This window comes from Sparus aurata, chromosome 14 (assembly GCF_900880675.1).
Source record: "Sparus aurata chromosome 14, fSpaAur1.1, whole genome shotgun sequence".
Lineage (NCBI taxonomy): Eukaryota > Metazoa > Chordata > Actinopteri > Spariformes > Sparidae > Sparus > Sparus aurata.
Genome location: NC_044200.1, coordinates 4,116,410 through 4,134,706, shown reverse-complemented (window position 1 = coordinate 4,134,706; position 18,297 = coordinate 4,116,410). Strand labels below are relative to the sequence as shown.

General features: G+C 42.1%; 2 protein-coding genes across 4 annotated transcripts in view; one reads left to right on the top strand and one right to left on the bottom strand.

The window, feature by feature from the left end:
* Positions 1-18,297, top strand: part of cog5 (component of oligomeric golgi complex 5) — a 65,117-nt gene that overhangs the window by 14,963 nt on the left and 31,857 nt on the right. The gene's annotated exons all lie outside the window — the stretch shown is intronic.
* Positions 1,143-12,583, bottom strand: LOC115595214 (G-protein coupled receptor 22-like). Of its 3 annotated transcripts, XR_003986660.1 has the most exons (6): positions 12,236-12,582; positions 8,008-8,847; positions 5,647-5,791; positions 5,205-5,351; positions 3,142-4,477; positions 1,143-3,061 (listed from the first exon to the last, which is right to left on the bottom strand). XR_003986660.1 is itself a non-coding variant. In XM_030439400.1 (5 exons), exons 3-5 carry the CDS (start codon positions 5,767-5,769, stop codon positions 3,425-3,427), a joined length of 1,323 nt encoding a protein of 440 aa, XP_030295260.1. In that variant the 5' UTR covers positions 5,770-5,818; positions 8,008-8,847; positions 12,236-12,583; the 3' UTR covers positions 1,143-3,424. The 3 variants fall into 3 exon arrangements, 2 of the variants coding, with proteins under 2 accessions (XP_030295260.1, XP_030295259.1); XM_030439400.1 differs by having other exon boundaries at positions 1,143-4,477; positions 5,647-5,818; positions 12,236-12,583; XM_030439399.1 differs by having other exon boundaries at positions 1,143-4,477.

The following is an 18,297-nucleotide window of genomic DNA, read 5'->3' as shown; positions in this document are numbered from 1 at the left end:
CAGTGGAGTTTAAAGAAGAGTTCTTCTGAAGAAAAGTTTATTTCCAGTGAAATATCTTTAATAAAATGCTCCTTATAGACACTATATAGCACAATTATGCAACATTATGTCCACGTACTTATGTGTACTTTTGGTCTAGTGCTGTGTGTTGCCTTTCCAGTGGCATGGCACTATGGATGGTAGTGTTGGGCAGTCGATTGATCACTATGGTCCAGACTGTAATATTTCATCAGATAGAAATTGAATTGCCATGAAATTGTATACAAATAATTATGTCTGCCACGATGATCCCATGACTTTCCCTGTCATGTGACCATAGGGCTGGCATGCAGTGTTGAGTGAAATGATAGCTGTTGAAATGATAGATGACATTTGACAAATGCAATCATGTACCCCTCAGCATACACTATGACTTTGGCAATCTTCTTTACTTTTCATCATCGCATTCAAATTTTAGTGTGTCCAATATTTTGCTTTATGTCCATTCCCATCAGCTCAGAGAGTTAGTAAACATGATAAACATTGTGTCTGTTTAACATCAGTGTGTTAGCATTGTCCTTTGACCATGTGAGTCTGCCAATGTCTTAGATCTTAGCTGAATCAAATTTGCTTGAAATGCAAATACCAGCTGTTGTAAGAAACTCAGTACAAACATTAAAACAGGGTTCGTACGGGTGCTTGAAATCCTTGAAAGTGCTTGAATTTCAATGTTGTGTTTTCAAGGTCTGAAAAGTACTTGGATTTTAGTTTAAGTGCTTGAAAGTGCTTGACATTATAACTCTGTCTTCCACAAAATTGGGATCAGACTGGATAATTAATTTCTGAAGTTTTTGCAATTATGAAACATAATTTTAGATGTTTACAGCATAATACAATGTACATAATTGTGATAAGAAAAAATCATGAGTATATATATTCCTGTAGATACGTATTTTACCCCAGCAAAAAGGTCCTGGAAAATCTTTAAAATGACCCTTAAAAGTGCTTGAAAAGTGCTTGAATTTGACCTTGAAAAATGTGTACGAACCCCGTTAAAATGAAGAGTGTAATAACATAGGAAAAATAGACATGTGAAACCCATGTGTCTGTGTTACGCACCCGGTCTAGGGGAACACAAGACGAAAGCCAGTGCCACAGAGGAGTTACATTCAAAGTAGCATTTATTTTGCTTCAGAGGGAGAACAAGGCCAACACAGCAAACAAAAGAATCTGTTTACCCTAACTTCCTGCGGCAAATCAAAAATATAAACAAAAGACAAAATCTTCCCTAACTCTTGTCAGACTAGACACTGGTCTGGTCTGGGAGTGGAAGATTGGTGGAGAGGGAGATTGCAGTCAGCCGGCAGTTCAAGAAGGGCTCCTTTCCTCTGACCATTCCTGTGTCAGCAATTAAGCTGAGCAAGCCAATCAGCAGGTCCAACCTGCTCACAATCAGGAACACACACACACACACACACTCACACACATACCACTGAGGAGGAGAGACAGATCAGCAGAAAACACAAACACAATATTGACTCAGGGTCATAACAGTCTGTGGTAACATTTTGCTGTAGGGTTTCTTTATCCTTCCAAAAAAAACGTTTCCTTCAAACAAACCGCTATATAGCCCTGAATCAGATACAGGGATCATTTTCGTCATCGTTTTCAGTTCTTTGGTTCCCAGTTGACTATACTCAAAATAGTAATTTCCATTGACATAAAGCATTTAACCGACGTTGATAGTTTCATCCCCTGCATGAAGTAAGTATGTAATGATTTTAATGCCCTATGAATTTTGTGCCGATCAAACCTGTGACTTTTCGTTGTTATTCAGACTTTTTCTGAAATGACAAGATTGATCTAATGAAAAAATACCCAAACTTAATCAAAAATGTTGTCTCATTCATTAGAGATGCCTTAGCTCCTTTTAGCGATGGATGACTTCATGTTTGTTGTTATGGTCACAATACAGTAGGGCAGTTGCAATTTAGAAAACAAAAGCCTTAATATTATTCACAATTACAGAATGCTTCCACTTCTCAGTTCAGCATGGCTTGTTAGTCACTTATGAAAAAAATGATTGCATACTTAATTAACAGGACAACAAGACATGATCAATAAGGGCGACAGTGCATTTAATAAATGGAATATAATCTGCAAGTATAATTACTAATTCATTTTTTAATTGTCTTTCCATGTTCAAATGGAAGATTTTCAGCAGTGCTCTCATTTGTCATTTCTCCCTATCAATATGGACCTCCATATAGCTGCTTATGTTAAAACAACACGGGCTGTTTAAGGTCTTTAGGAAATGGTAGATGTGTCTTTCAAAAAAATAAATTGTACTGGCGCGCAGGTGGTCGAGTGGTTAGAGCGCATGCCATATAAAGCAGCTGACCCCGGTTCGATTCCGGCCGGAGGTCCTTTGCTGCATGTCACATCCCCCTCTCTCTCCCATATTTCCTATCTGTCTGCTGCTTAATAAAGGTGTCTATGCCATAAAAAAAATAATAAAAATCTAAAATAAATAAATAAATAAATAAATTGTACTGGTAGAAATAGGATCTCCTGATAGTGTAATGATCTGTACCTCTTCCCTTTTACACCTAATTAAATAATGAATTACATTTTTCTTGCAAAAAAGAGTGGCCTTATTTTAAATGAAAACATTCAAAAGATGTCCCTTAGTTTTTTCACTGTATTTGAAATGACAGACAGTCTTTGTAATATCTGTTTCCACACTGAAACACATTGTGGCTTTGGTTGTTTATTAAAAATGGTGACAAACAAGATCAAGGTATTGTGTGACTGTACAGACAGTAGACTCTTGTCTTATATTACACTAACCAGAGAACAACAAGGACTGTTGCTTAGATACAGAGTTGTGACTGAATTGTCCTTGACCGAACACTCCACGACATTCCACAATAAATAGCAATAAATTACTCTCTTTGTGTGCTGACTACACCTATTTTGAGACATCCTTTGTGCTGAGGAAAAAAATGCAATACTTGAACTCGCACACATTCAGCCACTTGTAGTTTCCCTTTGTATGGTGATGTTTATTTTTAGAAAACACCTTGCCTTTGTGGTATAAAAGCGGTAACATCACCCGCGACCCGCATGGATAAAGCGGAAGAAAACGAGACGAAACGAAACCTTGCCTTTGTGGGTTTATAACTTCTCCAGTGTTAATGAGCACCAGTCTGTTTGGATGTGTTGTTTAGATTTATAGTATATTTCTCCATCATAGCCACATTTCTTCCTTGATTTTATTCAAATGCTTTCTACCTCTCTAATTGTCTAACCCTCTAACTGACTCCCTCTAAAATGCCAGTTTTTAAAATGTTTCTGTCACAGTCTGTTTCTTAACTCTGAGTGGAGTGGAATCATTCCCCTTTTACTGTACGTATTTGACATATTCACATTTGAGTTTATCCCATTACTCTGCATCCTGCGAGCACAGACATTTTTGTCTGGCTTCTGTGTCCTTGAAAGTGACCTTCTTGTTTCTCCTCGGGTCAATCCATGAGTTATGTATGACCACGTTGTTTGGTGTGGGGTCAGCTTCTACTACAGACACCACCCTCTTCTTCATCTTGCTTTTCAAAACCTTTTGGAACTTCTGTCGAGTGAAGGCATAGAGGAGTGGGTGAAAGATGGTGGTTCCGTAGGCCATCACAAGGAAGCCAAGGCGGAGGCGAACTGTTAAATCGCTCGGCCCAGTGCTGAGGATGATGGTGTTGAGCACAGTAATTGGAGTCCAACAAAGTAGGAATGTGGAGATGATGAGCAGAGACATCCTGAAGACGCGTTTCTGCCTCTCCCGTCTCTCCCGATGGCGCTTTACCGCTCGTCTTAATGCAATAATGACTGACACTGATGCGCGCATGCCCAGTGGTGCATTCCCACCTGCTCTGACTCCTGTGCTGCTCTGTGAGGCGTCAGTGGACTCTGCCTGTGTCGCAGTGCTCAAAGAGATAGTATTTTTGCTTCTTTGCTTCTTTTTAGGTAAGTTGTGCTGAAAGCGTGTCCCAATGCGAATGTTAAGTGCCTGAAGGATCTTGTAGTAAGTCACTAGCATTACTACAGCTGTAAAAAAGAAGATGGGGATCTGTGCTAGCAAATGATAGTACAAACCAAGCTCTGTGTAGTACTCATTTGTTTGAGCCACTGTGACCACTGCAGTCTGGTTCACGAGGTCTGAACCTGAGCTGATGAAGAAGCCCACTTCCATAAAGGGAACCATGAAACTGAAAAAGGATAGAGCCCAGATGGATCCTAGTAGAGCTACAGCTCGGCCCATCGTCAGCACGCGGTTCGCAGGCCGCACTGAGATGTCATAGCGGTCCACAGTGATGGCCAAGACATTGGCAGCTGTAGCTACACTTGCAAAGGAGACGCAGGCCTCATGGAAACAACTGATCATGGCCGTGTCCGCCTCTAGAGGAAGTAACACCACCACGGTTGTCAGTGGGATGCAGCATACACACACCTGGAAACAAGACAGAAATTCAGGTTACGTCCTGATTGCATTTATTTGTTTCCATCTAATCAGAATGTAACTCGTAGGTCTATTCTGAAGGATGTGATAATATTGTGTCCGTCCAGAGAATAAACTGTAATCATACTGTCTCGAACAGCTGATTTGGTAAAGGCTTATTGGCTTTATGGTTGGACTGTGACTAAGTACATTTACCCTAGTACTGTACTTAAGTATAATTTTGAGGTGGTGTGCTTGAGTTATTCAGTTTTCTACCTCTGTTTACTTACACTGAGTTACATTAGTCCAATAGTGCACTTGTTAGTCATTTCATTTATTTGAGAACTTTAGTGACTAGTGCATTTTTAAAGCATTGGAAAGCAGTGATTCAACTGTGGAAATGAGATTCCACTTATGATTCACATGGTCAACATTTGGGGGCAGACCAAGTTCCTACAATTGTCTATAGCACATAATCAAACCTCCTGTATTTATCTCGCACTCTAATGACTGACATAGTAGTAGGTGTGTTGGCTCCTTTTATAAAAACTAAGAATGTTGTGTTCCTCGTGAACAGAGTGGAACTTCCAGTCTCAGTCTACTGAATGACACAGCCGATGTGTACAAAAAATGGGTGGATTCAGCAGGGCTGACAAGTCATTTTTGTCGCTGTAGAAGTGTTAGTATGTTAAATCCCTGTTGGAAACAAAAGTAACTGATAATAGAGGTCAAGACTCACCAACACATCCACCACATGCAGGTTCATGGTGATGATGTTGGAAACGGAGCTGATGAGGTTCTGTTTCATACAGTAGAGGACGAGCACGGTGAGATTGGAGCTCAAGCCCAAAACTATTTCCAAAAGCAGGAAACCTGTCAGAGAAACCTACCAACAGAAAGAGCATGGAGGCATTTAGTGTTACATTCAATGTTATGTAGCCATGATAATGTGTGATAATGATAACATTATATAAACAGGAAGTGCCCCTGCTATTTGGTATCCAAAATCCAAATTCCCAACACATTAATGAGCCAAACTGTTTTACCAGTGCCCTAAAAATAGCATAAACAAAGAAGATCTCTTTAGATTAAAGTGCTTGCAAAAGGATATAATTCTATCATGTCACACAGATTCGATTGAAAAAGCCGCCAGAGATGTACGTGTGAGCCTGTTGAATTACCTGGAAGCCGATGGGGTAGATGGCCTCGGACGAGGTCAAGTCAAGGTCATAGGGGTCAGCAGTGTCGAGCACCGTCATGTTGCTCATGGTGGCTGCAGAGATCAGCACCGGGGATGTGTGCATTATCCTGATGAGAAGAAGAGGCCTGGAGAGCAGATTTCGCAAAAAAAGTCTGTTAAAATGGAAAGAAATTTTACAATTTACATTTTCAGTAAAAATAAATGTGTCAAAATAACTTGCAAATCAATCTAACTAGCTACAATTTACTCACATGCTGTACTTAAGTACAACTAAGGTACTTTACTTTTTTTACTTTTATTATTTCCATTGCTACTGCTACTTTATACTTCTACCCCACTGCACTGATTTGATAATTTACCAATTACTTTGCAGGCTTAGATGATTCACTAATGATAGGCTGTAACTTGTGACATGTAACCACTCAGATGGTGTCATTAGCGGGACACTGAGTGAGACCACCGAGAGGTGACTACAGACAAAGGATGCTGTACCAGAGCTAAAGTGGCACATTTTTGAAATTAAGATATTTTATTTTCGGCAGTTTGACAGAAAAATACAGGTAATTGGGAAAAGCGATGAATATCGTCCTTTATCTTCTGCTACTTGTGCAGTATAAATGATCTGCTTTTCTGTCATAACATCACCTTGTACATTAAATGTACTTTTTCAGGATACTAATTTGAATTCATCTTGTCACACAGGACACTGTTTTTTTTTACATGCTAGTGATTTGTTTTTCATGGTCAGGAATATGAGCCCCTAATTGCGTAACAAAACTTGTGACGGAACATATTATTCCTCGGAAAAAAATTCTTTTTTATATAAGACACATTTTGGCCTGGTACATTACTGGTACAGGACAGATAATGCTTCGGACAGGAAAGGGGGGAGTGAGAGTGGGGAAGAAATGCAGGAAAGGGCTTCAGGTTGGAATCAAACCCAGGCCGCTGCTGGGGACCATGGGCACATGAGGTGCATGGTCCATCAGGTGACTTATTAGGATGCTGTTTCTTCTGGCAAAATTCAATAATGAATTAAGTGCTGTAATGTGGGCAAACGGATGTGTTTTAGAGTCTTCTTCAGTTTGAACTAACTGGAGAGGAGTTGCAGGCTTTTAAACTCTGTGTGGGAGTGTTCTTACCGAGTCGTTAAGGACACGTGTGAGCTCCGAGTGTCAGACTTGTGGGTCATTGACACATTTTGACTTCGTGTGAGTTACAAGGCCTTATGGGTAATCCCAGGTGTGATTGGTTGTTAAGCCGTCTGGGGAGAGAACTCGGTACAGTATTGTAGGTGGGTGATCAAAATGTCTTAGGCCACCTCCTCTGTTCAAAAACGGCTGTTACAGTTTGACATAGTTGGACGCATTTACTCCTCTTTCAAATCATCTGTCTTCTCTGGCCAAGATGTTTACATTGTGTCCTCACAGGAATGATTTGTTTCCTTCAGATGTGAATAGACAGCAGAGTCTTGACCTGAGGAGTTGCTCTCCTGTGTTGTGCCATTCGTTTATTGGGAGGTTGTTTTGTCTCCCCAATGTACAAATCTGTGCAGTCCTGCTGCATTGAACAACATAAACTGCATTACTCTGTTTATGCCTGGGTGTTTTGTCCTTAGGATGGACAAGTTTCTGCCTCAGTGTGTTGGTAGGTTTAAAGGGAACCAGGGTATGATGTTTATTACAGACCCTCCTGCGTTTTGTGTATGTTCCCACGACATCAGGAATGATGATGTTGTTAAATTTTTCTGTCTCCTCCTCTCTGTCTGCTCTGGATCTTTAAGAGGTTTTGACAAAGGTCCAGTTTGGGTAGACACAGGTTTTAAGTGCTCCCCTGATGTGCTTCTGTAAAAATGCCCGGAACTCCCCTCCAGTCAGTTAGAACCGAAGAAGCCTCTTGAAAGAGAGGTCGGTCGTCTTCAAGGAAACACATCCAGTTTCCTGCGATACAGCGCATAGAATTACCATGACCTGGAAGACTGAGAACCTTCATCAGCATATGAAGAGGAAGGTTCTTCAGATGTCAGGGGGGCAGTCAATCTGCATACACAGAAGGCACCAAACACTACTGTCTTCACTAAGGATCAGAAGTCTGGTAGCAATATTTATATATCAGTTTACGCCGTGAAAGCCAAATGCTATATTGTCAGTGTTGAGTTGTGAGTACCAGACAGTTTGTTTCAGGGCCCACTGGTTTTAACAGCAGGGAAGGTATGTTATGGCAAAGAGCAGACAGCTTTTTAAAATACGTAAAAAAATAAAAAATAAATAAAAAACAGACGTTGGTCTATGTATTGTTCAGAGAAAACTGACTGCAGGTGTGATATGAGGCTTGCACTCACCACTTCCTCCCCAGCAGTGTCCTCTCCAGCTCAGCAGCGATCGAAGTGGCCACAAAGAAGGTGGAGCATGTCAAACTATTCCGCCACACTCAGCCTGGACAAAATCAATCCTCACTTCATCTGGCTGATGTGCAGGATTCTTTTGGCGATCACTTGATGGACAACGAAAAAGTCTTCTGCAAGCTTTAGCTAAGGGGAAACTCCACTCAGGCAAGGAGCGTAGTCTGTTTGTGAAACACGGAGAGCGACACAAACCCGCCCCTCATCGGGGGGCATGTGGTTTGCAACATCAGTTTGGTGCACTTAGATCAATGCTTTCTTTCATGCATAGCTCTGTCTCCTCATTGTCCGTTGTGCTTGGACCATTGCCATCAGTCTCATCACCGCCTGAAAATAATGCCAGTGTCAGAACAATCCTCTCTCCGCTATTTCCCGCATTTCAGGTATTACACATCTTTCACGCTCATCTGTTTATCCCTCTAGACATGGTGAATATCCTGGTATGGTCCATAGCACCTTATGTGAGTCCACGTCAGTTTTTCCACATGAGGGGAGGCTCTGCCAGAAAAAGAAAACAAGGTTGTGTGGTTGTTCCTCTGGGCTCGAGCCAGTCAAACCCTTCACTTCCCTGTGATCCAAGGGGGGGGCAGAGTTGCACTGAAGGTCAGCGACCTGTATGTAGGCTCAAAGAGACTGATTCCTCGACTCCTGGACGTTCACAGTCACTACATACTTCTCCTTTATCTGTCACAACAGTGAGAGAGGACCTGATTGTACCTCTGTCATCATCATCACAACCATCCCTTGTTCATTTTCCTCATTCACTTTCCATTTTTAATGCTGCAAAGGGAAAGGGAAGAAGATTTCAGTTAAAGTGCTTATTAAACACCTGGCAATTTGCTCATGTAGTGTTTATGCATGTACCAAATATGTGTTAAATCAGTCTTGTTTTTGTAGAGATGTTTTCTTTCGTAAAAAACCGTGGGTGAGGAATTGTGTGGTTACTTTGAGGTTAATGATCCATTGTCTGAACCAGAGTAGCAAACTTTTTATTCTGTATTTTAGTCCTAGATATTTTACACTGAGCAAATGCTTATTGGGGGGGGGGGGAGCTAAACTTGACCTAGACATCTCAGTGCTTTCAACGTGCTATGTTTATTACGTGTCATTGTTTCATTATGAACATAAAATCGACTAATTTGCCAAGAAAATTGCAATTTTGTGTCTCTACATTTTTAATGGGGGTCTGGCGTGGGCTTAACCAACAGATGTCACTGGTGAGCTTCCCAGCTATTGTATCTCTGTTCCGACTGAGCTGCCCCTCTCTAACTGTAGTTTAAAAACATGTCACTGTTGTGATACTTTGATGTAGATCTGAATCAGAATTTGGGTTTAAAACCCATTCTGGATTGAATGAATAGAAAAGGGGCAATATTTTAATATTTGACTCCTCTATACTGTGTGCCAAACCATCCACTGAAACATAACTGGCAGATAGGATAAATGATCTGCAGCCTTTTTGATTAAAAAAATCAACTTCAGTTACATTTTTAGATAGCAAATGTAACTGTCCTGCCTACATGAGAATTAAGGGGGTAAGTAAGTAAGTAAGGGGGAGGTGGAGTACTCTGCTGTGTTGTTATTAACATCATGCCTCCAGCAGTGAGAGCAGCCTTTCTGCAGCACTGTGCTCCTGGGAAAGCCTTCGCTGTCCAAGACGCTGGACACGCAGGCTTTTTGGAGATGAAACAGACTGAGAATTTAGTTCTTTTCTTCACCTCAGAGTTGGTTTAAGTTGTTTAGGTTCTGCGATGTGTGTGTTTTGTAGGGGTGTTCCAACAAGGGTACCTCACGATTCGATTCGATTTCGATTATGGGAGCTTGGATTCTTCGATTATAACGATTGTCGATTCTATTTGATCATTGGTGCCACGATTCTTCGATTATTGCGATTTTTAATGCTTTTTTTTCCATACAAGATTGATTTTGTCTTCATCTGTGGCTACATTTGTAAATAAATAGCCTATCAATTAGCTCAGTTCCTCTAAAACAACACGCATTAAGTAGATAACAAGGTTTTTTGAACATTTGACTTGTATTTTTCAAAGACACAAAATATTTTATTTTATGACTATGTAAACATTTGCACTCTGACCTACTTAACTTTGACCAGGGAAAGCTCCACTTGCACGAGAGCCCCCTCTATTGGTGGAAAACACTGAAAACAGCAAATTGCGTAGGTCTTGTCAGTCGTCTTGTTTGCTCTCTCATAAAATCCGAAGTGCTTCCACACGGTTGCAGTGAACCCCGGTGGCGAGAGAATGGGCTGCTCTTTGGGGGCTGCTAAAGCTGTTGCCATTTTGCAAAGAAACTAACGTTCCTGCTCCGTGTGTTGTGGTCCCACTCACTAAAAAGTCCGGGCGGCGCGTGCGCTAAGGTTCTGGTTACATGTTTTTTGCGGTACAATTCATGTTTGTCTTGTGAAGGCAATAATTGGTATGAACCACATAATCCACTATTACCGTTACAGATTATGTACTTGATATGTGTATTGTATGTTGTAGGTTATAGCCCACATTGCTTGTTCTCTGTCCTGGAAAAATCAAAGATAATCTATGCCGTATAAAAATATCGAGTGTGGGAAATGTTGACATAAGTGGGCTTACCCTAACCACGCAAAAGTTGCACCTATACCCTATCAGCCAATCACATGCAATCTCAAGGAGCACCTACCATAGTCAACACTCCTACCAAGTTCTGGCAAAACGCCCAGGTTCCAGAGCCACCTTAGACTGCAGTTATATAAGTATAATTCTAAATCAATGAACTGATCCATCAATCAGGGAAAAGAAAAGTTTATTAATCCATTTGTTGGTCAACAGTAGTTAATCACTAACAATTTAAGTAATCTGTTTGATTATTTGTCATTTATTAGTTTGTTCTGTCATTCATTCTATTAGCAAAATGCCAAGAATTCATTGAGTTCAGGCTAGGGGTGCAATGGATCAAAAAACTGATGGTTCGGATGGTTTCGCGGATCAGAGTCACGGATCGGATCATTTTTCGGATCAGCAAAAAAAAAAAAAGACGAGACAAATGCCGCGGTGATAAGCGGTTGTTAAGCAGTCTTTGTTCTCACTCCTGTCAGTGAAACACCGGGGTGATGTCGCTTCAAATGCGTGGCCATGCTTGATGTTTTTCCACTGCCATATGGCTTTCTTGTGCCACAGTGCAGACACACCGTCACAGTTTTATCCACTGACCTCTTTCCTTCATCATTATATTTGACAGGGAAGCCAAAATGCTCCCATTTGAATGACGCGGGGCGTTCAAGCTCCTCCGTTCCTCCGCTCGCAGTGACCACGCTGCACTTAACAAGTGTGTGGATTGAATATGCGCACAACTTTTTTTTTTTCATAAATCAATCCGCGGATCACGTGTGTGCCGAACCGGAGATATTGATCCGAACGGATCACGGATCAATGATGATCCGTTGCACCACTAGTTCAGGCTCGCAAATATGATGATTTGCCCACTTCTCTGTGAATTGAGTATACTCCGGTATTGCACAGTTGCTTTTAGACAAAACCAGCTATTTGAATATGTCATGTTGATGGATGTTTTTCTAATATTTTAAGTGAACTGAAAAATAATGACCAACAATGAAGGTAAATGCTAGGTGCAGCCCTAGTAGTTTCTTTACATAAAGGAATGTTTTGCCTTTTAGCTTTCACTGTCTTGTGTTCTGATACTCAGTTCATGACGCTTAGCAGCAGTAGTAGTAGTTTCAGCAGCCTCTGTAGCAGTTATATAGTCTTCATAATCTTTTTAACTAACCCATTTTTTTGGGATGCTCTTCTTATAGTTGTTTTTTCCTTTTTATGAAATATCTGTCCACTGGGTGACCTCATTCTTAGGACAAATCCAAACAACTTCTGTCTTCAGTCTGATTAGTTTGAGAGGAGCTGGTCTCTTTGGGAGGCACTGAGCTCGCTTGTTCCTTGCTGTTTGACAGCCGCTCATTTTGTGTAATTGTTCCACTCAAAATAATCACTGCTTGAAAATCGTGACTCACAGGCTCAACTACATGTCGGCATGCTGTGTGTGTTTATGTAGAGCTAAATGTGATGATTTTTCGAGTGCCTTCATACAACACGTTGACATTATGTTGCTGCCAGAACACAGATAACGGTGTCAGTGAGTGACTGTGGTGTGTGTGTTAGTTTACCTCTAGACAAAGCCTGTTCTTCAGTGATCCTTGGGTCTTTCGGAATGCTTTCCTTCCCTGCAGGACTTTGTAATTTCAATTCCACAAAGGTAGCGTAGTGCCCACAGGTGATAAGCCTGAGCGGCTGAGGTGTAGTTTAGTAGTCCATCATTAAAGGATCTCACGCCACACGGTTGACGAGTCCTTCCTGGATGGAAATTGAAGTGGTAAAAAGCATGCAGCCACGGACCCTGGAGGGATCCAGGGAGATACTGACGCTGCTGCTCTGCCTCCCCCTCTCTCCTCTCTGCTCTGCTTCTTTTTCTGTCAGTTTGTCTGTCGGTCCTGCTTCCTGCCTCTCTCCGTATCTGCCTCCAGTAGCCTAACTCATCCATTGCTCCCCCCTCCTCCTCCTCCTCCTCCTCCTCCTCCTCCTCCTCCATCTTATTTCCTCTCTGAAACTGTCTTCTCCCTGTCTTTTTTTCTTTTTGCACCTCTACGCCAGACTAATTGGACTCACAAAGCAGATTTAACACTCCGTGTATTTTTTTCGCTCTCCATCTTTCCTTTGTTATCTTTATCTATTTTGCTGTCTGTAAAGTGTCTGTAAATCAGTGTGGGAAAAGTCAGTTTCCAATATGCAAGGACAGCACAGGTCTCTCATGGCCTAGAACCCTTGCTTATTTTTCTTCTCCTCTTAGCTGTTTACCCATAAGTTTGTTTGCCCTCATTAAAGAACCCAGGTAGAAAACGGTGGCCATGACAATACTAATGGAAGCGTCCTTCCTCTCAGGACTTTGGCCACTCCTCTGCTGTTTGTGTTTGCATAGCACCTGCCGGATGGACATGCTTCATGGTCACATGCTGGCTGCCATTGGAACAGTCACTGCATTGCCCTTATTGCCCACCCGACGTATCTACAAGGCAGCTAGTGAGAGGACTAATTAGGGCTACTTGGCATTGGCATGGCAACAACTGCCTCACCGACCAAAGTGAATGCAGACTGATGGATCAGAATTCAAATCGGGGCCCATCTGTTGTCTTTTGGGATACACTTCTCCACTGATGCAACATTTTTCACATCTTCCCTCATTTGGTCACTGTATCTTCATCTGTTTATTCAAAGAGCGTGAGCAGAGATGATGGTTTCCAGTCCGACTGTTTTACTGACACGCACAACTCAGCAGGAGGCATGTTTTCCCCCAGATCCAAGTCTTTAACAAGAGAGTGTAAAATGGCAGGCAGCAGGATCATATAGAGGGAGAAAATATGAGTGTTGTCGTGATTAAGCAGAGGTAGAAACAGGGGGGAAAAGGGCAGTTAGACTTTTTTTTTATCAACAAACAAGATGTGATGATGTGAGAGGCCATTCTCACACCTAACATTGCTTTAAGCACAATAGAGTGGAATACAAAAACATCCATACATTTTTAATGGATGCATTAATATTTTAGCCTGATATCTAGGCTGTCCACTGGCTAGCCTGAAGGCTCCTGGCTGCTGTTTAGTCCACAGCTGTGATATTTCAAACACAGGTGCATATGAGTTAAGGCAATTGTAGTGCTGTTTATGTGTGTGCTTTTTATTTATGAATGATAGTGTTTCCCCTAGGAAAAGTTGTAGCAGCGGAATTTTTTTTTTTCTATGTTTGCAAAATGCCCCATCGGGGAGTTTTCTATGTGTCTGCAGAGGGACTCTAAACACATAAAGTACATATGAGTTGTGATGAGCCAGTCTTTTCTGAAAATTTCAATCTGCAAGGGTGAAAATCATATGTCACCTTTGGAGGGGACGCCTACGTGATATTTAGCAATTTGAAGAGGACACCAAATGTAGTGGTGTAACTCAAAGAATCTGTTTACAATGATATACTGGGGAGACAAATCATCTTTTTCCAGGATGTGGGGTTGGTGACCGTGAACATCCACATACATGAGACCCGGGGCCTCATTTATAAACGTTGTGTACACACAAAAGAAGGCGTACGCAACTCTCTACGCACGCCGTGGGATTTATAAAAAGAGAACTTGATGGGAAAATGTGTGGTCCTCCACGCAAACTCTGACCCATGCGTACACACATAACTGGGGTAAGGAGAAACTGCGCCACTGATGGCAGAAGAAAGAAACGGGAGAAACTGTGAAACTGATACTGATCGTGTAAAATAAATAGTAATATTACCTCTCATATATGAACAGTTTATTTGCAAGAAATGTATATAAAAAAAAAACTATTTCTACAATGAATAAACAAACATACTCCCTGGAGTGCACATGGGAAACATATGATTTAGGACAAAAGTAAGACAACAGTAGGACAAATTACGTTTACACTGATATGAATGCAGTTTAATATATTATTATCCTATACCATATAGCGCATTTCGTTTCATCTCCGTTTTCAATGCTTAACACATAAAACACTTTGCAACTGTGTTTTGTTGCCATACAGATAAAGACTAGCATATAATTATCTTATACTGTTAGTTTGAAGGACTGTTAGTCAGTCAGGGTAATTCTCACACGTGTAGCAGATATTACCTAATAGATGGGCATATAACGGTATGTATTTACAATGCGTTATGGCGCACAATGGCTGCTTTGGCACTGTTGGAGGATGTGGCAAACAGAAGGATACGGAGGGAGCGGAACTTCAGAGACCAGCACGATCCACTGGCCAACAGTGATGAGTGGCTGATGAGCCGTTTCCCACTCCCACGAGCTGTCCTCCTGGTTCTATGTGCGGTATTGGGCCCAGCGTTAGAGAGGAGCACCTGCAGAAACCACGCCGTGCCAGTCCCGCTTCAAGTGCACACAACACTCGGGTTTCAACCGGCACATTCCAGAGGGAATTGACAGGTCAGAGATATCCCAGCCAAACTTTAGCCGTGGTATGCCAGACGTGTTAGGAGGTATAATTGGTTTGTCGCAGCAGTACATAAAGTTTCCTTATACGGTGGGTGAACAGGCAAAAAATGCACAATTTGCAGCAATGTCCGGTTTCCCAAATGTAATCGGTGCCACTAACTGCACTCATGTTGCTATAAGAGCACCGAGTGAGAGTGAATTGGGCCGGCACCGGTGTCCCCCTCCACCTCCGTCACCACGTCACTCAGGAGGGATTCCCTGCTGATCCCCGTCAGTTTTTCATCCAGCGGGGTGAGCTCCGGTTGGCCCGTTCCCCCGCCCGTCACACAGACGCTCTGCCTGTGTGACGCCAGGCGCTTTTTTGCTTCCACTTTTACGTCTGATCACTTTTTTTTTTCACTTCGGCCACACTCCGACCTTCTGAGGCAACAGCATTTACATTGTCTGCCACATGCTGCCACTCTAGAGCCTTTTTGGCATTGGTGACCCGACCCAACACTGTGTCCACCAAATAATACAGCCTTCCTCTTCTCCACCTCCCCGACAAGAACTTCCACCTCACACTGGGTGAAACTGCGCTTCTTCGCCTTTCTCTCTGCTTTCGGCATGCCATCAGTCATGATTCAATATTAATTAGGGGCGTTTCTCTTAATATTTATAGGCAAATATGGGCGTGGTATGACCCGCACACAGGTGCGCCACATTTAGAGTGGAGTGTGATTTATAGAGGGAAATCGGCGTAGGACGTGCGTGCGCACTGTTTTATAAATCAGGATATTTTTTACGTCAATCCTACGCACAGTTTTATAAATGAGGCCCCAGGTTATTGGAGACACTGACTGGTTGAGGGCAACCCTAACCCTAACCCCACACATAGTAGCATCAAGCCACGTTTAGCCAACCACGAGCCTTTTTACAGAGTCTTCTATCTCATCGGACAGCCTTTATCATTAGGTACGCTCAATACTAGTTAGGTTAGTCTTGAGTACTTTTGTTGAACTACTATTCCTGCTGGAATATTTTCTATACAGTATTTGTTAAAAAATATGTGTTCGGGTCATAGTCAGCCTACAGATGGACAGGCTGCAGGAGAGATCTGGCAGTCATCTGAGGATGTTTTGATATTTTTTCATCACCACATATTGTATCCATTATAGCTGCTGTGAAACCAACCCGACAGCTGCCATCCTCTGCGAAGGAGCAAGCTACAAACCTTTTAGGACCACGGGGACAAATGTTTGATATTGATATTGGTTTCCGGTGCAGTACTACAAATCCTAGTGTTTCACTGCCTTTAAATTGTGTGACATTATTTTGAATATAATGGTGATCCGATCTATAGTATGTTTTAACACTCAATGAAGCAAGATGTAGTGGCTGTTTTTAGCCTCCTTCACGAACCCCATGGTTCAAGAACGTGTATCTCTCACCTACAGAGTCTTCTTCATTTGCACTTGATGGTAATTACATCCTGACTGTTAAATATGCTCTGAGAGCGGGAAGCATCCCTCCCTACTGCTTATTCACAACCCACTCTGCTGATTACCTACATTGCCAAGGTGATGCTAAAGGGGGGGTAAGCTCTGCCATGATGCTAATTTCAAGTGCTGCTATACAATGATACATTCCAATGTGGTGAAGCACATTTTGATGTATGGGTAACTTTTATTATTGGTGAACATCTTGTTGTCCTCTAAAGAGTGAGCTTGAATGAATTCCCCCAGCACGGAAACCAGGGCACATCTGTGCCAGAGAACAGCTTATCCCCGGGGAACCAACACATGATATCCAATGGCCTGTGTTGGCTGTGTTTGTTATGAGACAAGTCAGAAAAGGATCTCTCTCTCTGTCTCTCTCTCTCTCTCTGTCTGTCTCTCTCTCTCTCTCTCAAACACACATATCTAAACAAGCAAAAGGATGCGGGGCTCAGCTGTTCGATTGTGGTCTTGGGTTGGGTTGAGACTTCGAGGGGATTGCTTTTGAATTGAATGTGGCTCCAGTCCAATTCTCTGGTCCTCTGTGCCTCAGCCCGCCACCTGCCTGATAATACTCTCTGTCTCTGTCTCTCTGGGAGGAAGAGCAAACAGTCTGCAGCTCAAGACAAATAGCACATCGGAAAAAAGGTTTGATATCAGGCCCCACACCCTAACATCTCTTCCCATACTCAATTAGCTAATTTCCTCGTACGTAATGTCTTCCTATATTTCTGTGTTAAAACATATGGCTGTCACTAAGATGCTGACACTCAGGACAATTAGCACCAGAGTTGTTTGGAATGATGGCATGAGATTGAGGGAATGAAGCGCACTGCTTTTCATGTCATATCAGAAAGGAAATGGCACACCAAACACGTATCACAGTACAGTAGGTGGCTGCTATCTATGAGTGAGGACAATTTGAAATCTGGATTTAAATCTGTTTTATTTGATACTGCATTCAGCCTGATTTGAAATAAAGGGGACTAGTGGTCTTGGCGGAGGTAAACTATGCGCTCTTCTGTGTGCCATTTTGATCTAATTTTAATTGTAACGTAGAGTTTTTAAAATATAAACGTGTGTAAAGCTCAGATACGTTTGCAGAATAAAGAAGTGAATTTCATTACATCTACAGATTTTTCACGTTATTTCACATTAGAAATGTACATTTTCGTCAAGTCTTTGAAATTGTTGAGGATCTGTAAAACAAATGGGGCAAATTCTGGTTCCATACCTCAGTTGCTGGACAAAAAAACCCCAAAACACTTAGAGCAATGACAGTGTTTTGGAGAAGTGATGTAATTGGTTATAGTCTAATTCATCTAAACATCTGATTCAGCAGCTTTTAACTATGTTACTGAAATATTGAAGGCCCCCTTCACCGGCTTCTTGTTGATATACATTCTGAGTGCCGACTACCGCAGAAGGAGGTTGCACCAGCAGCTCCTGGTTTAGTCACACACCAGTCTGTTGTCAGCTGTCTGTCTTCTCTCCTCATATCTTAGCTGTGTCTCCATGTTCCAGCCTGCTCATCTCTCTGCTTGGCCCTGCTTCTCTCTTCCTTCCTGCTTAGTGAACTTCCCACTCAAGTCGGGGCTGCAGCGTCACTGCCTCAGAAGTCTTAAAAGACACTTCATGTCACCTGATCCTCCTCATGCAATCTATTAAAAAAACAGCACTGTTGGTAACATTTTGTCCAGCACTAAGAGCTGCAAACTCTGCTGTTCTGCTTATTTGTAAT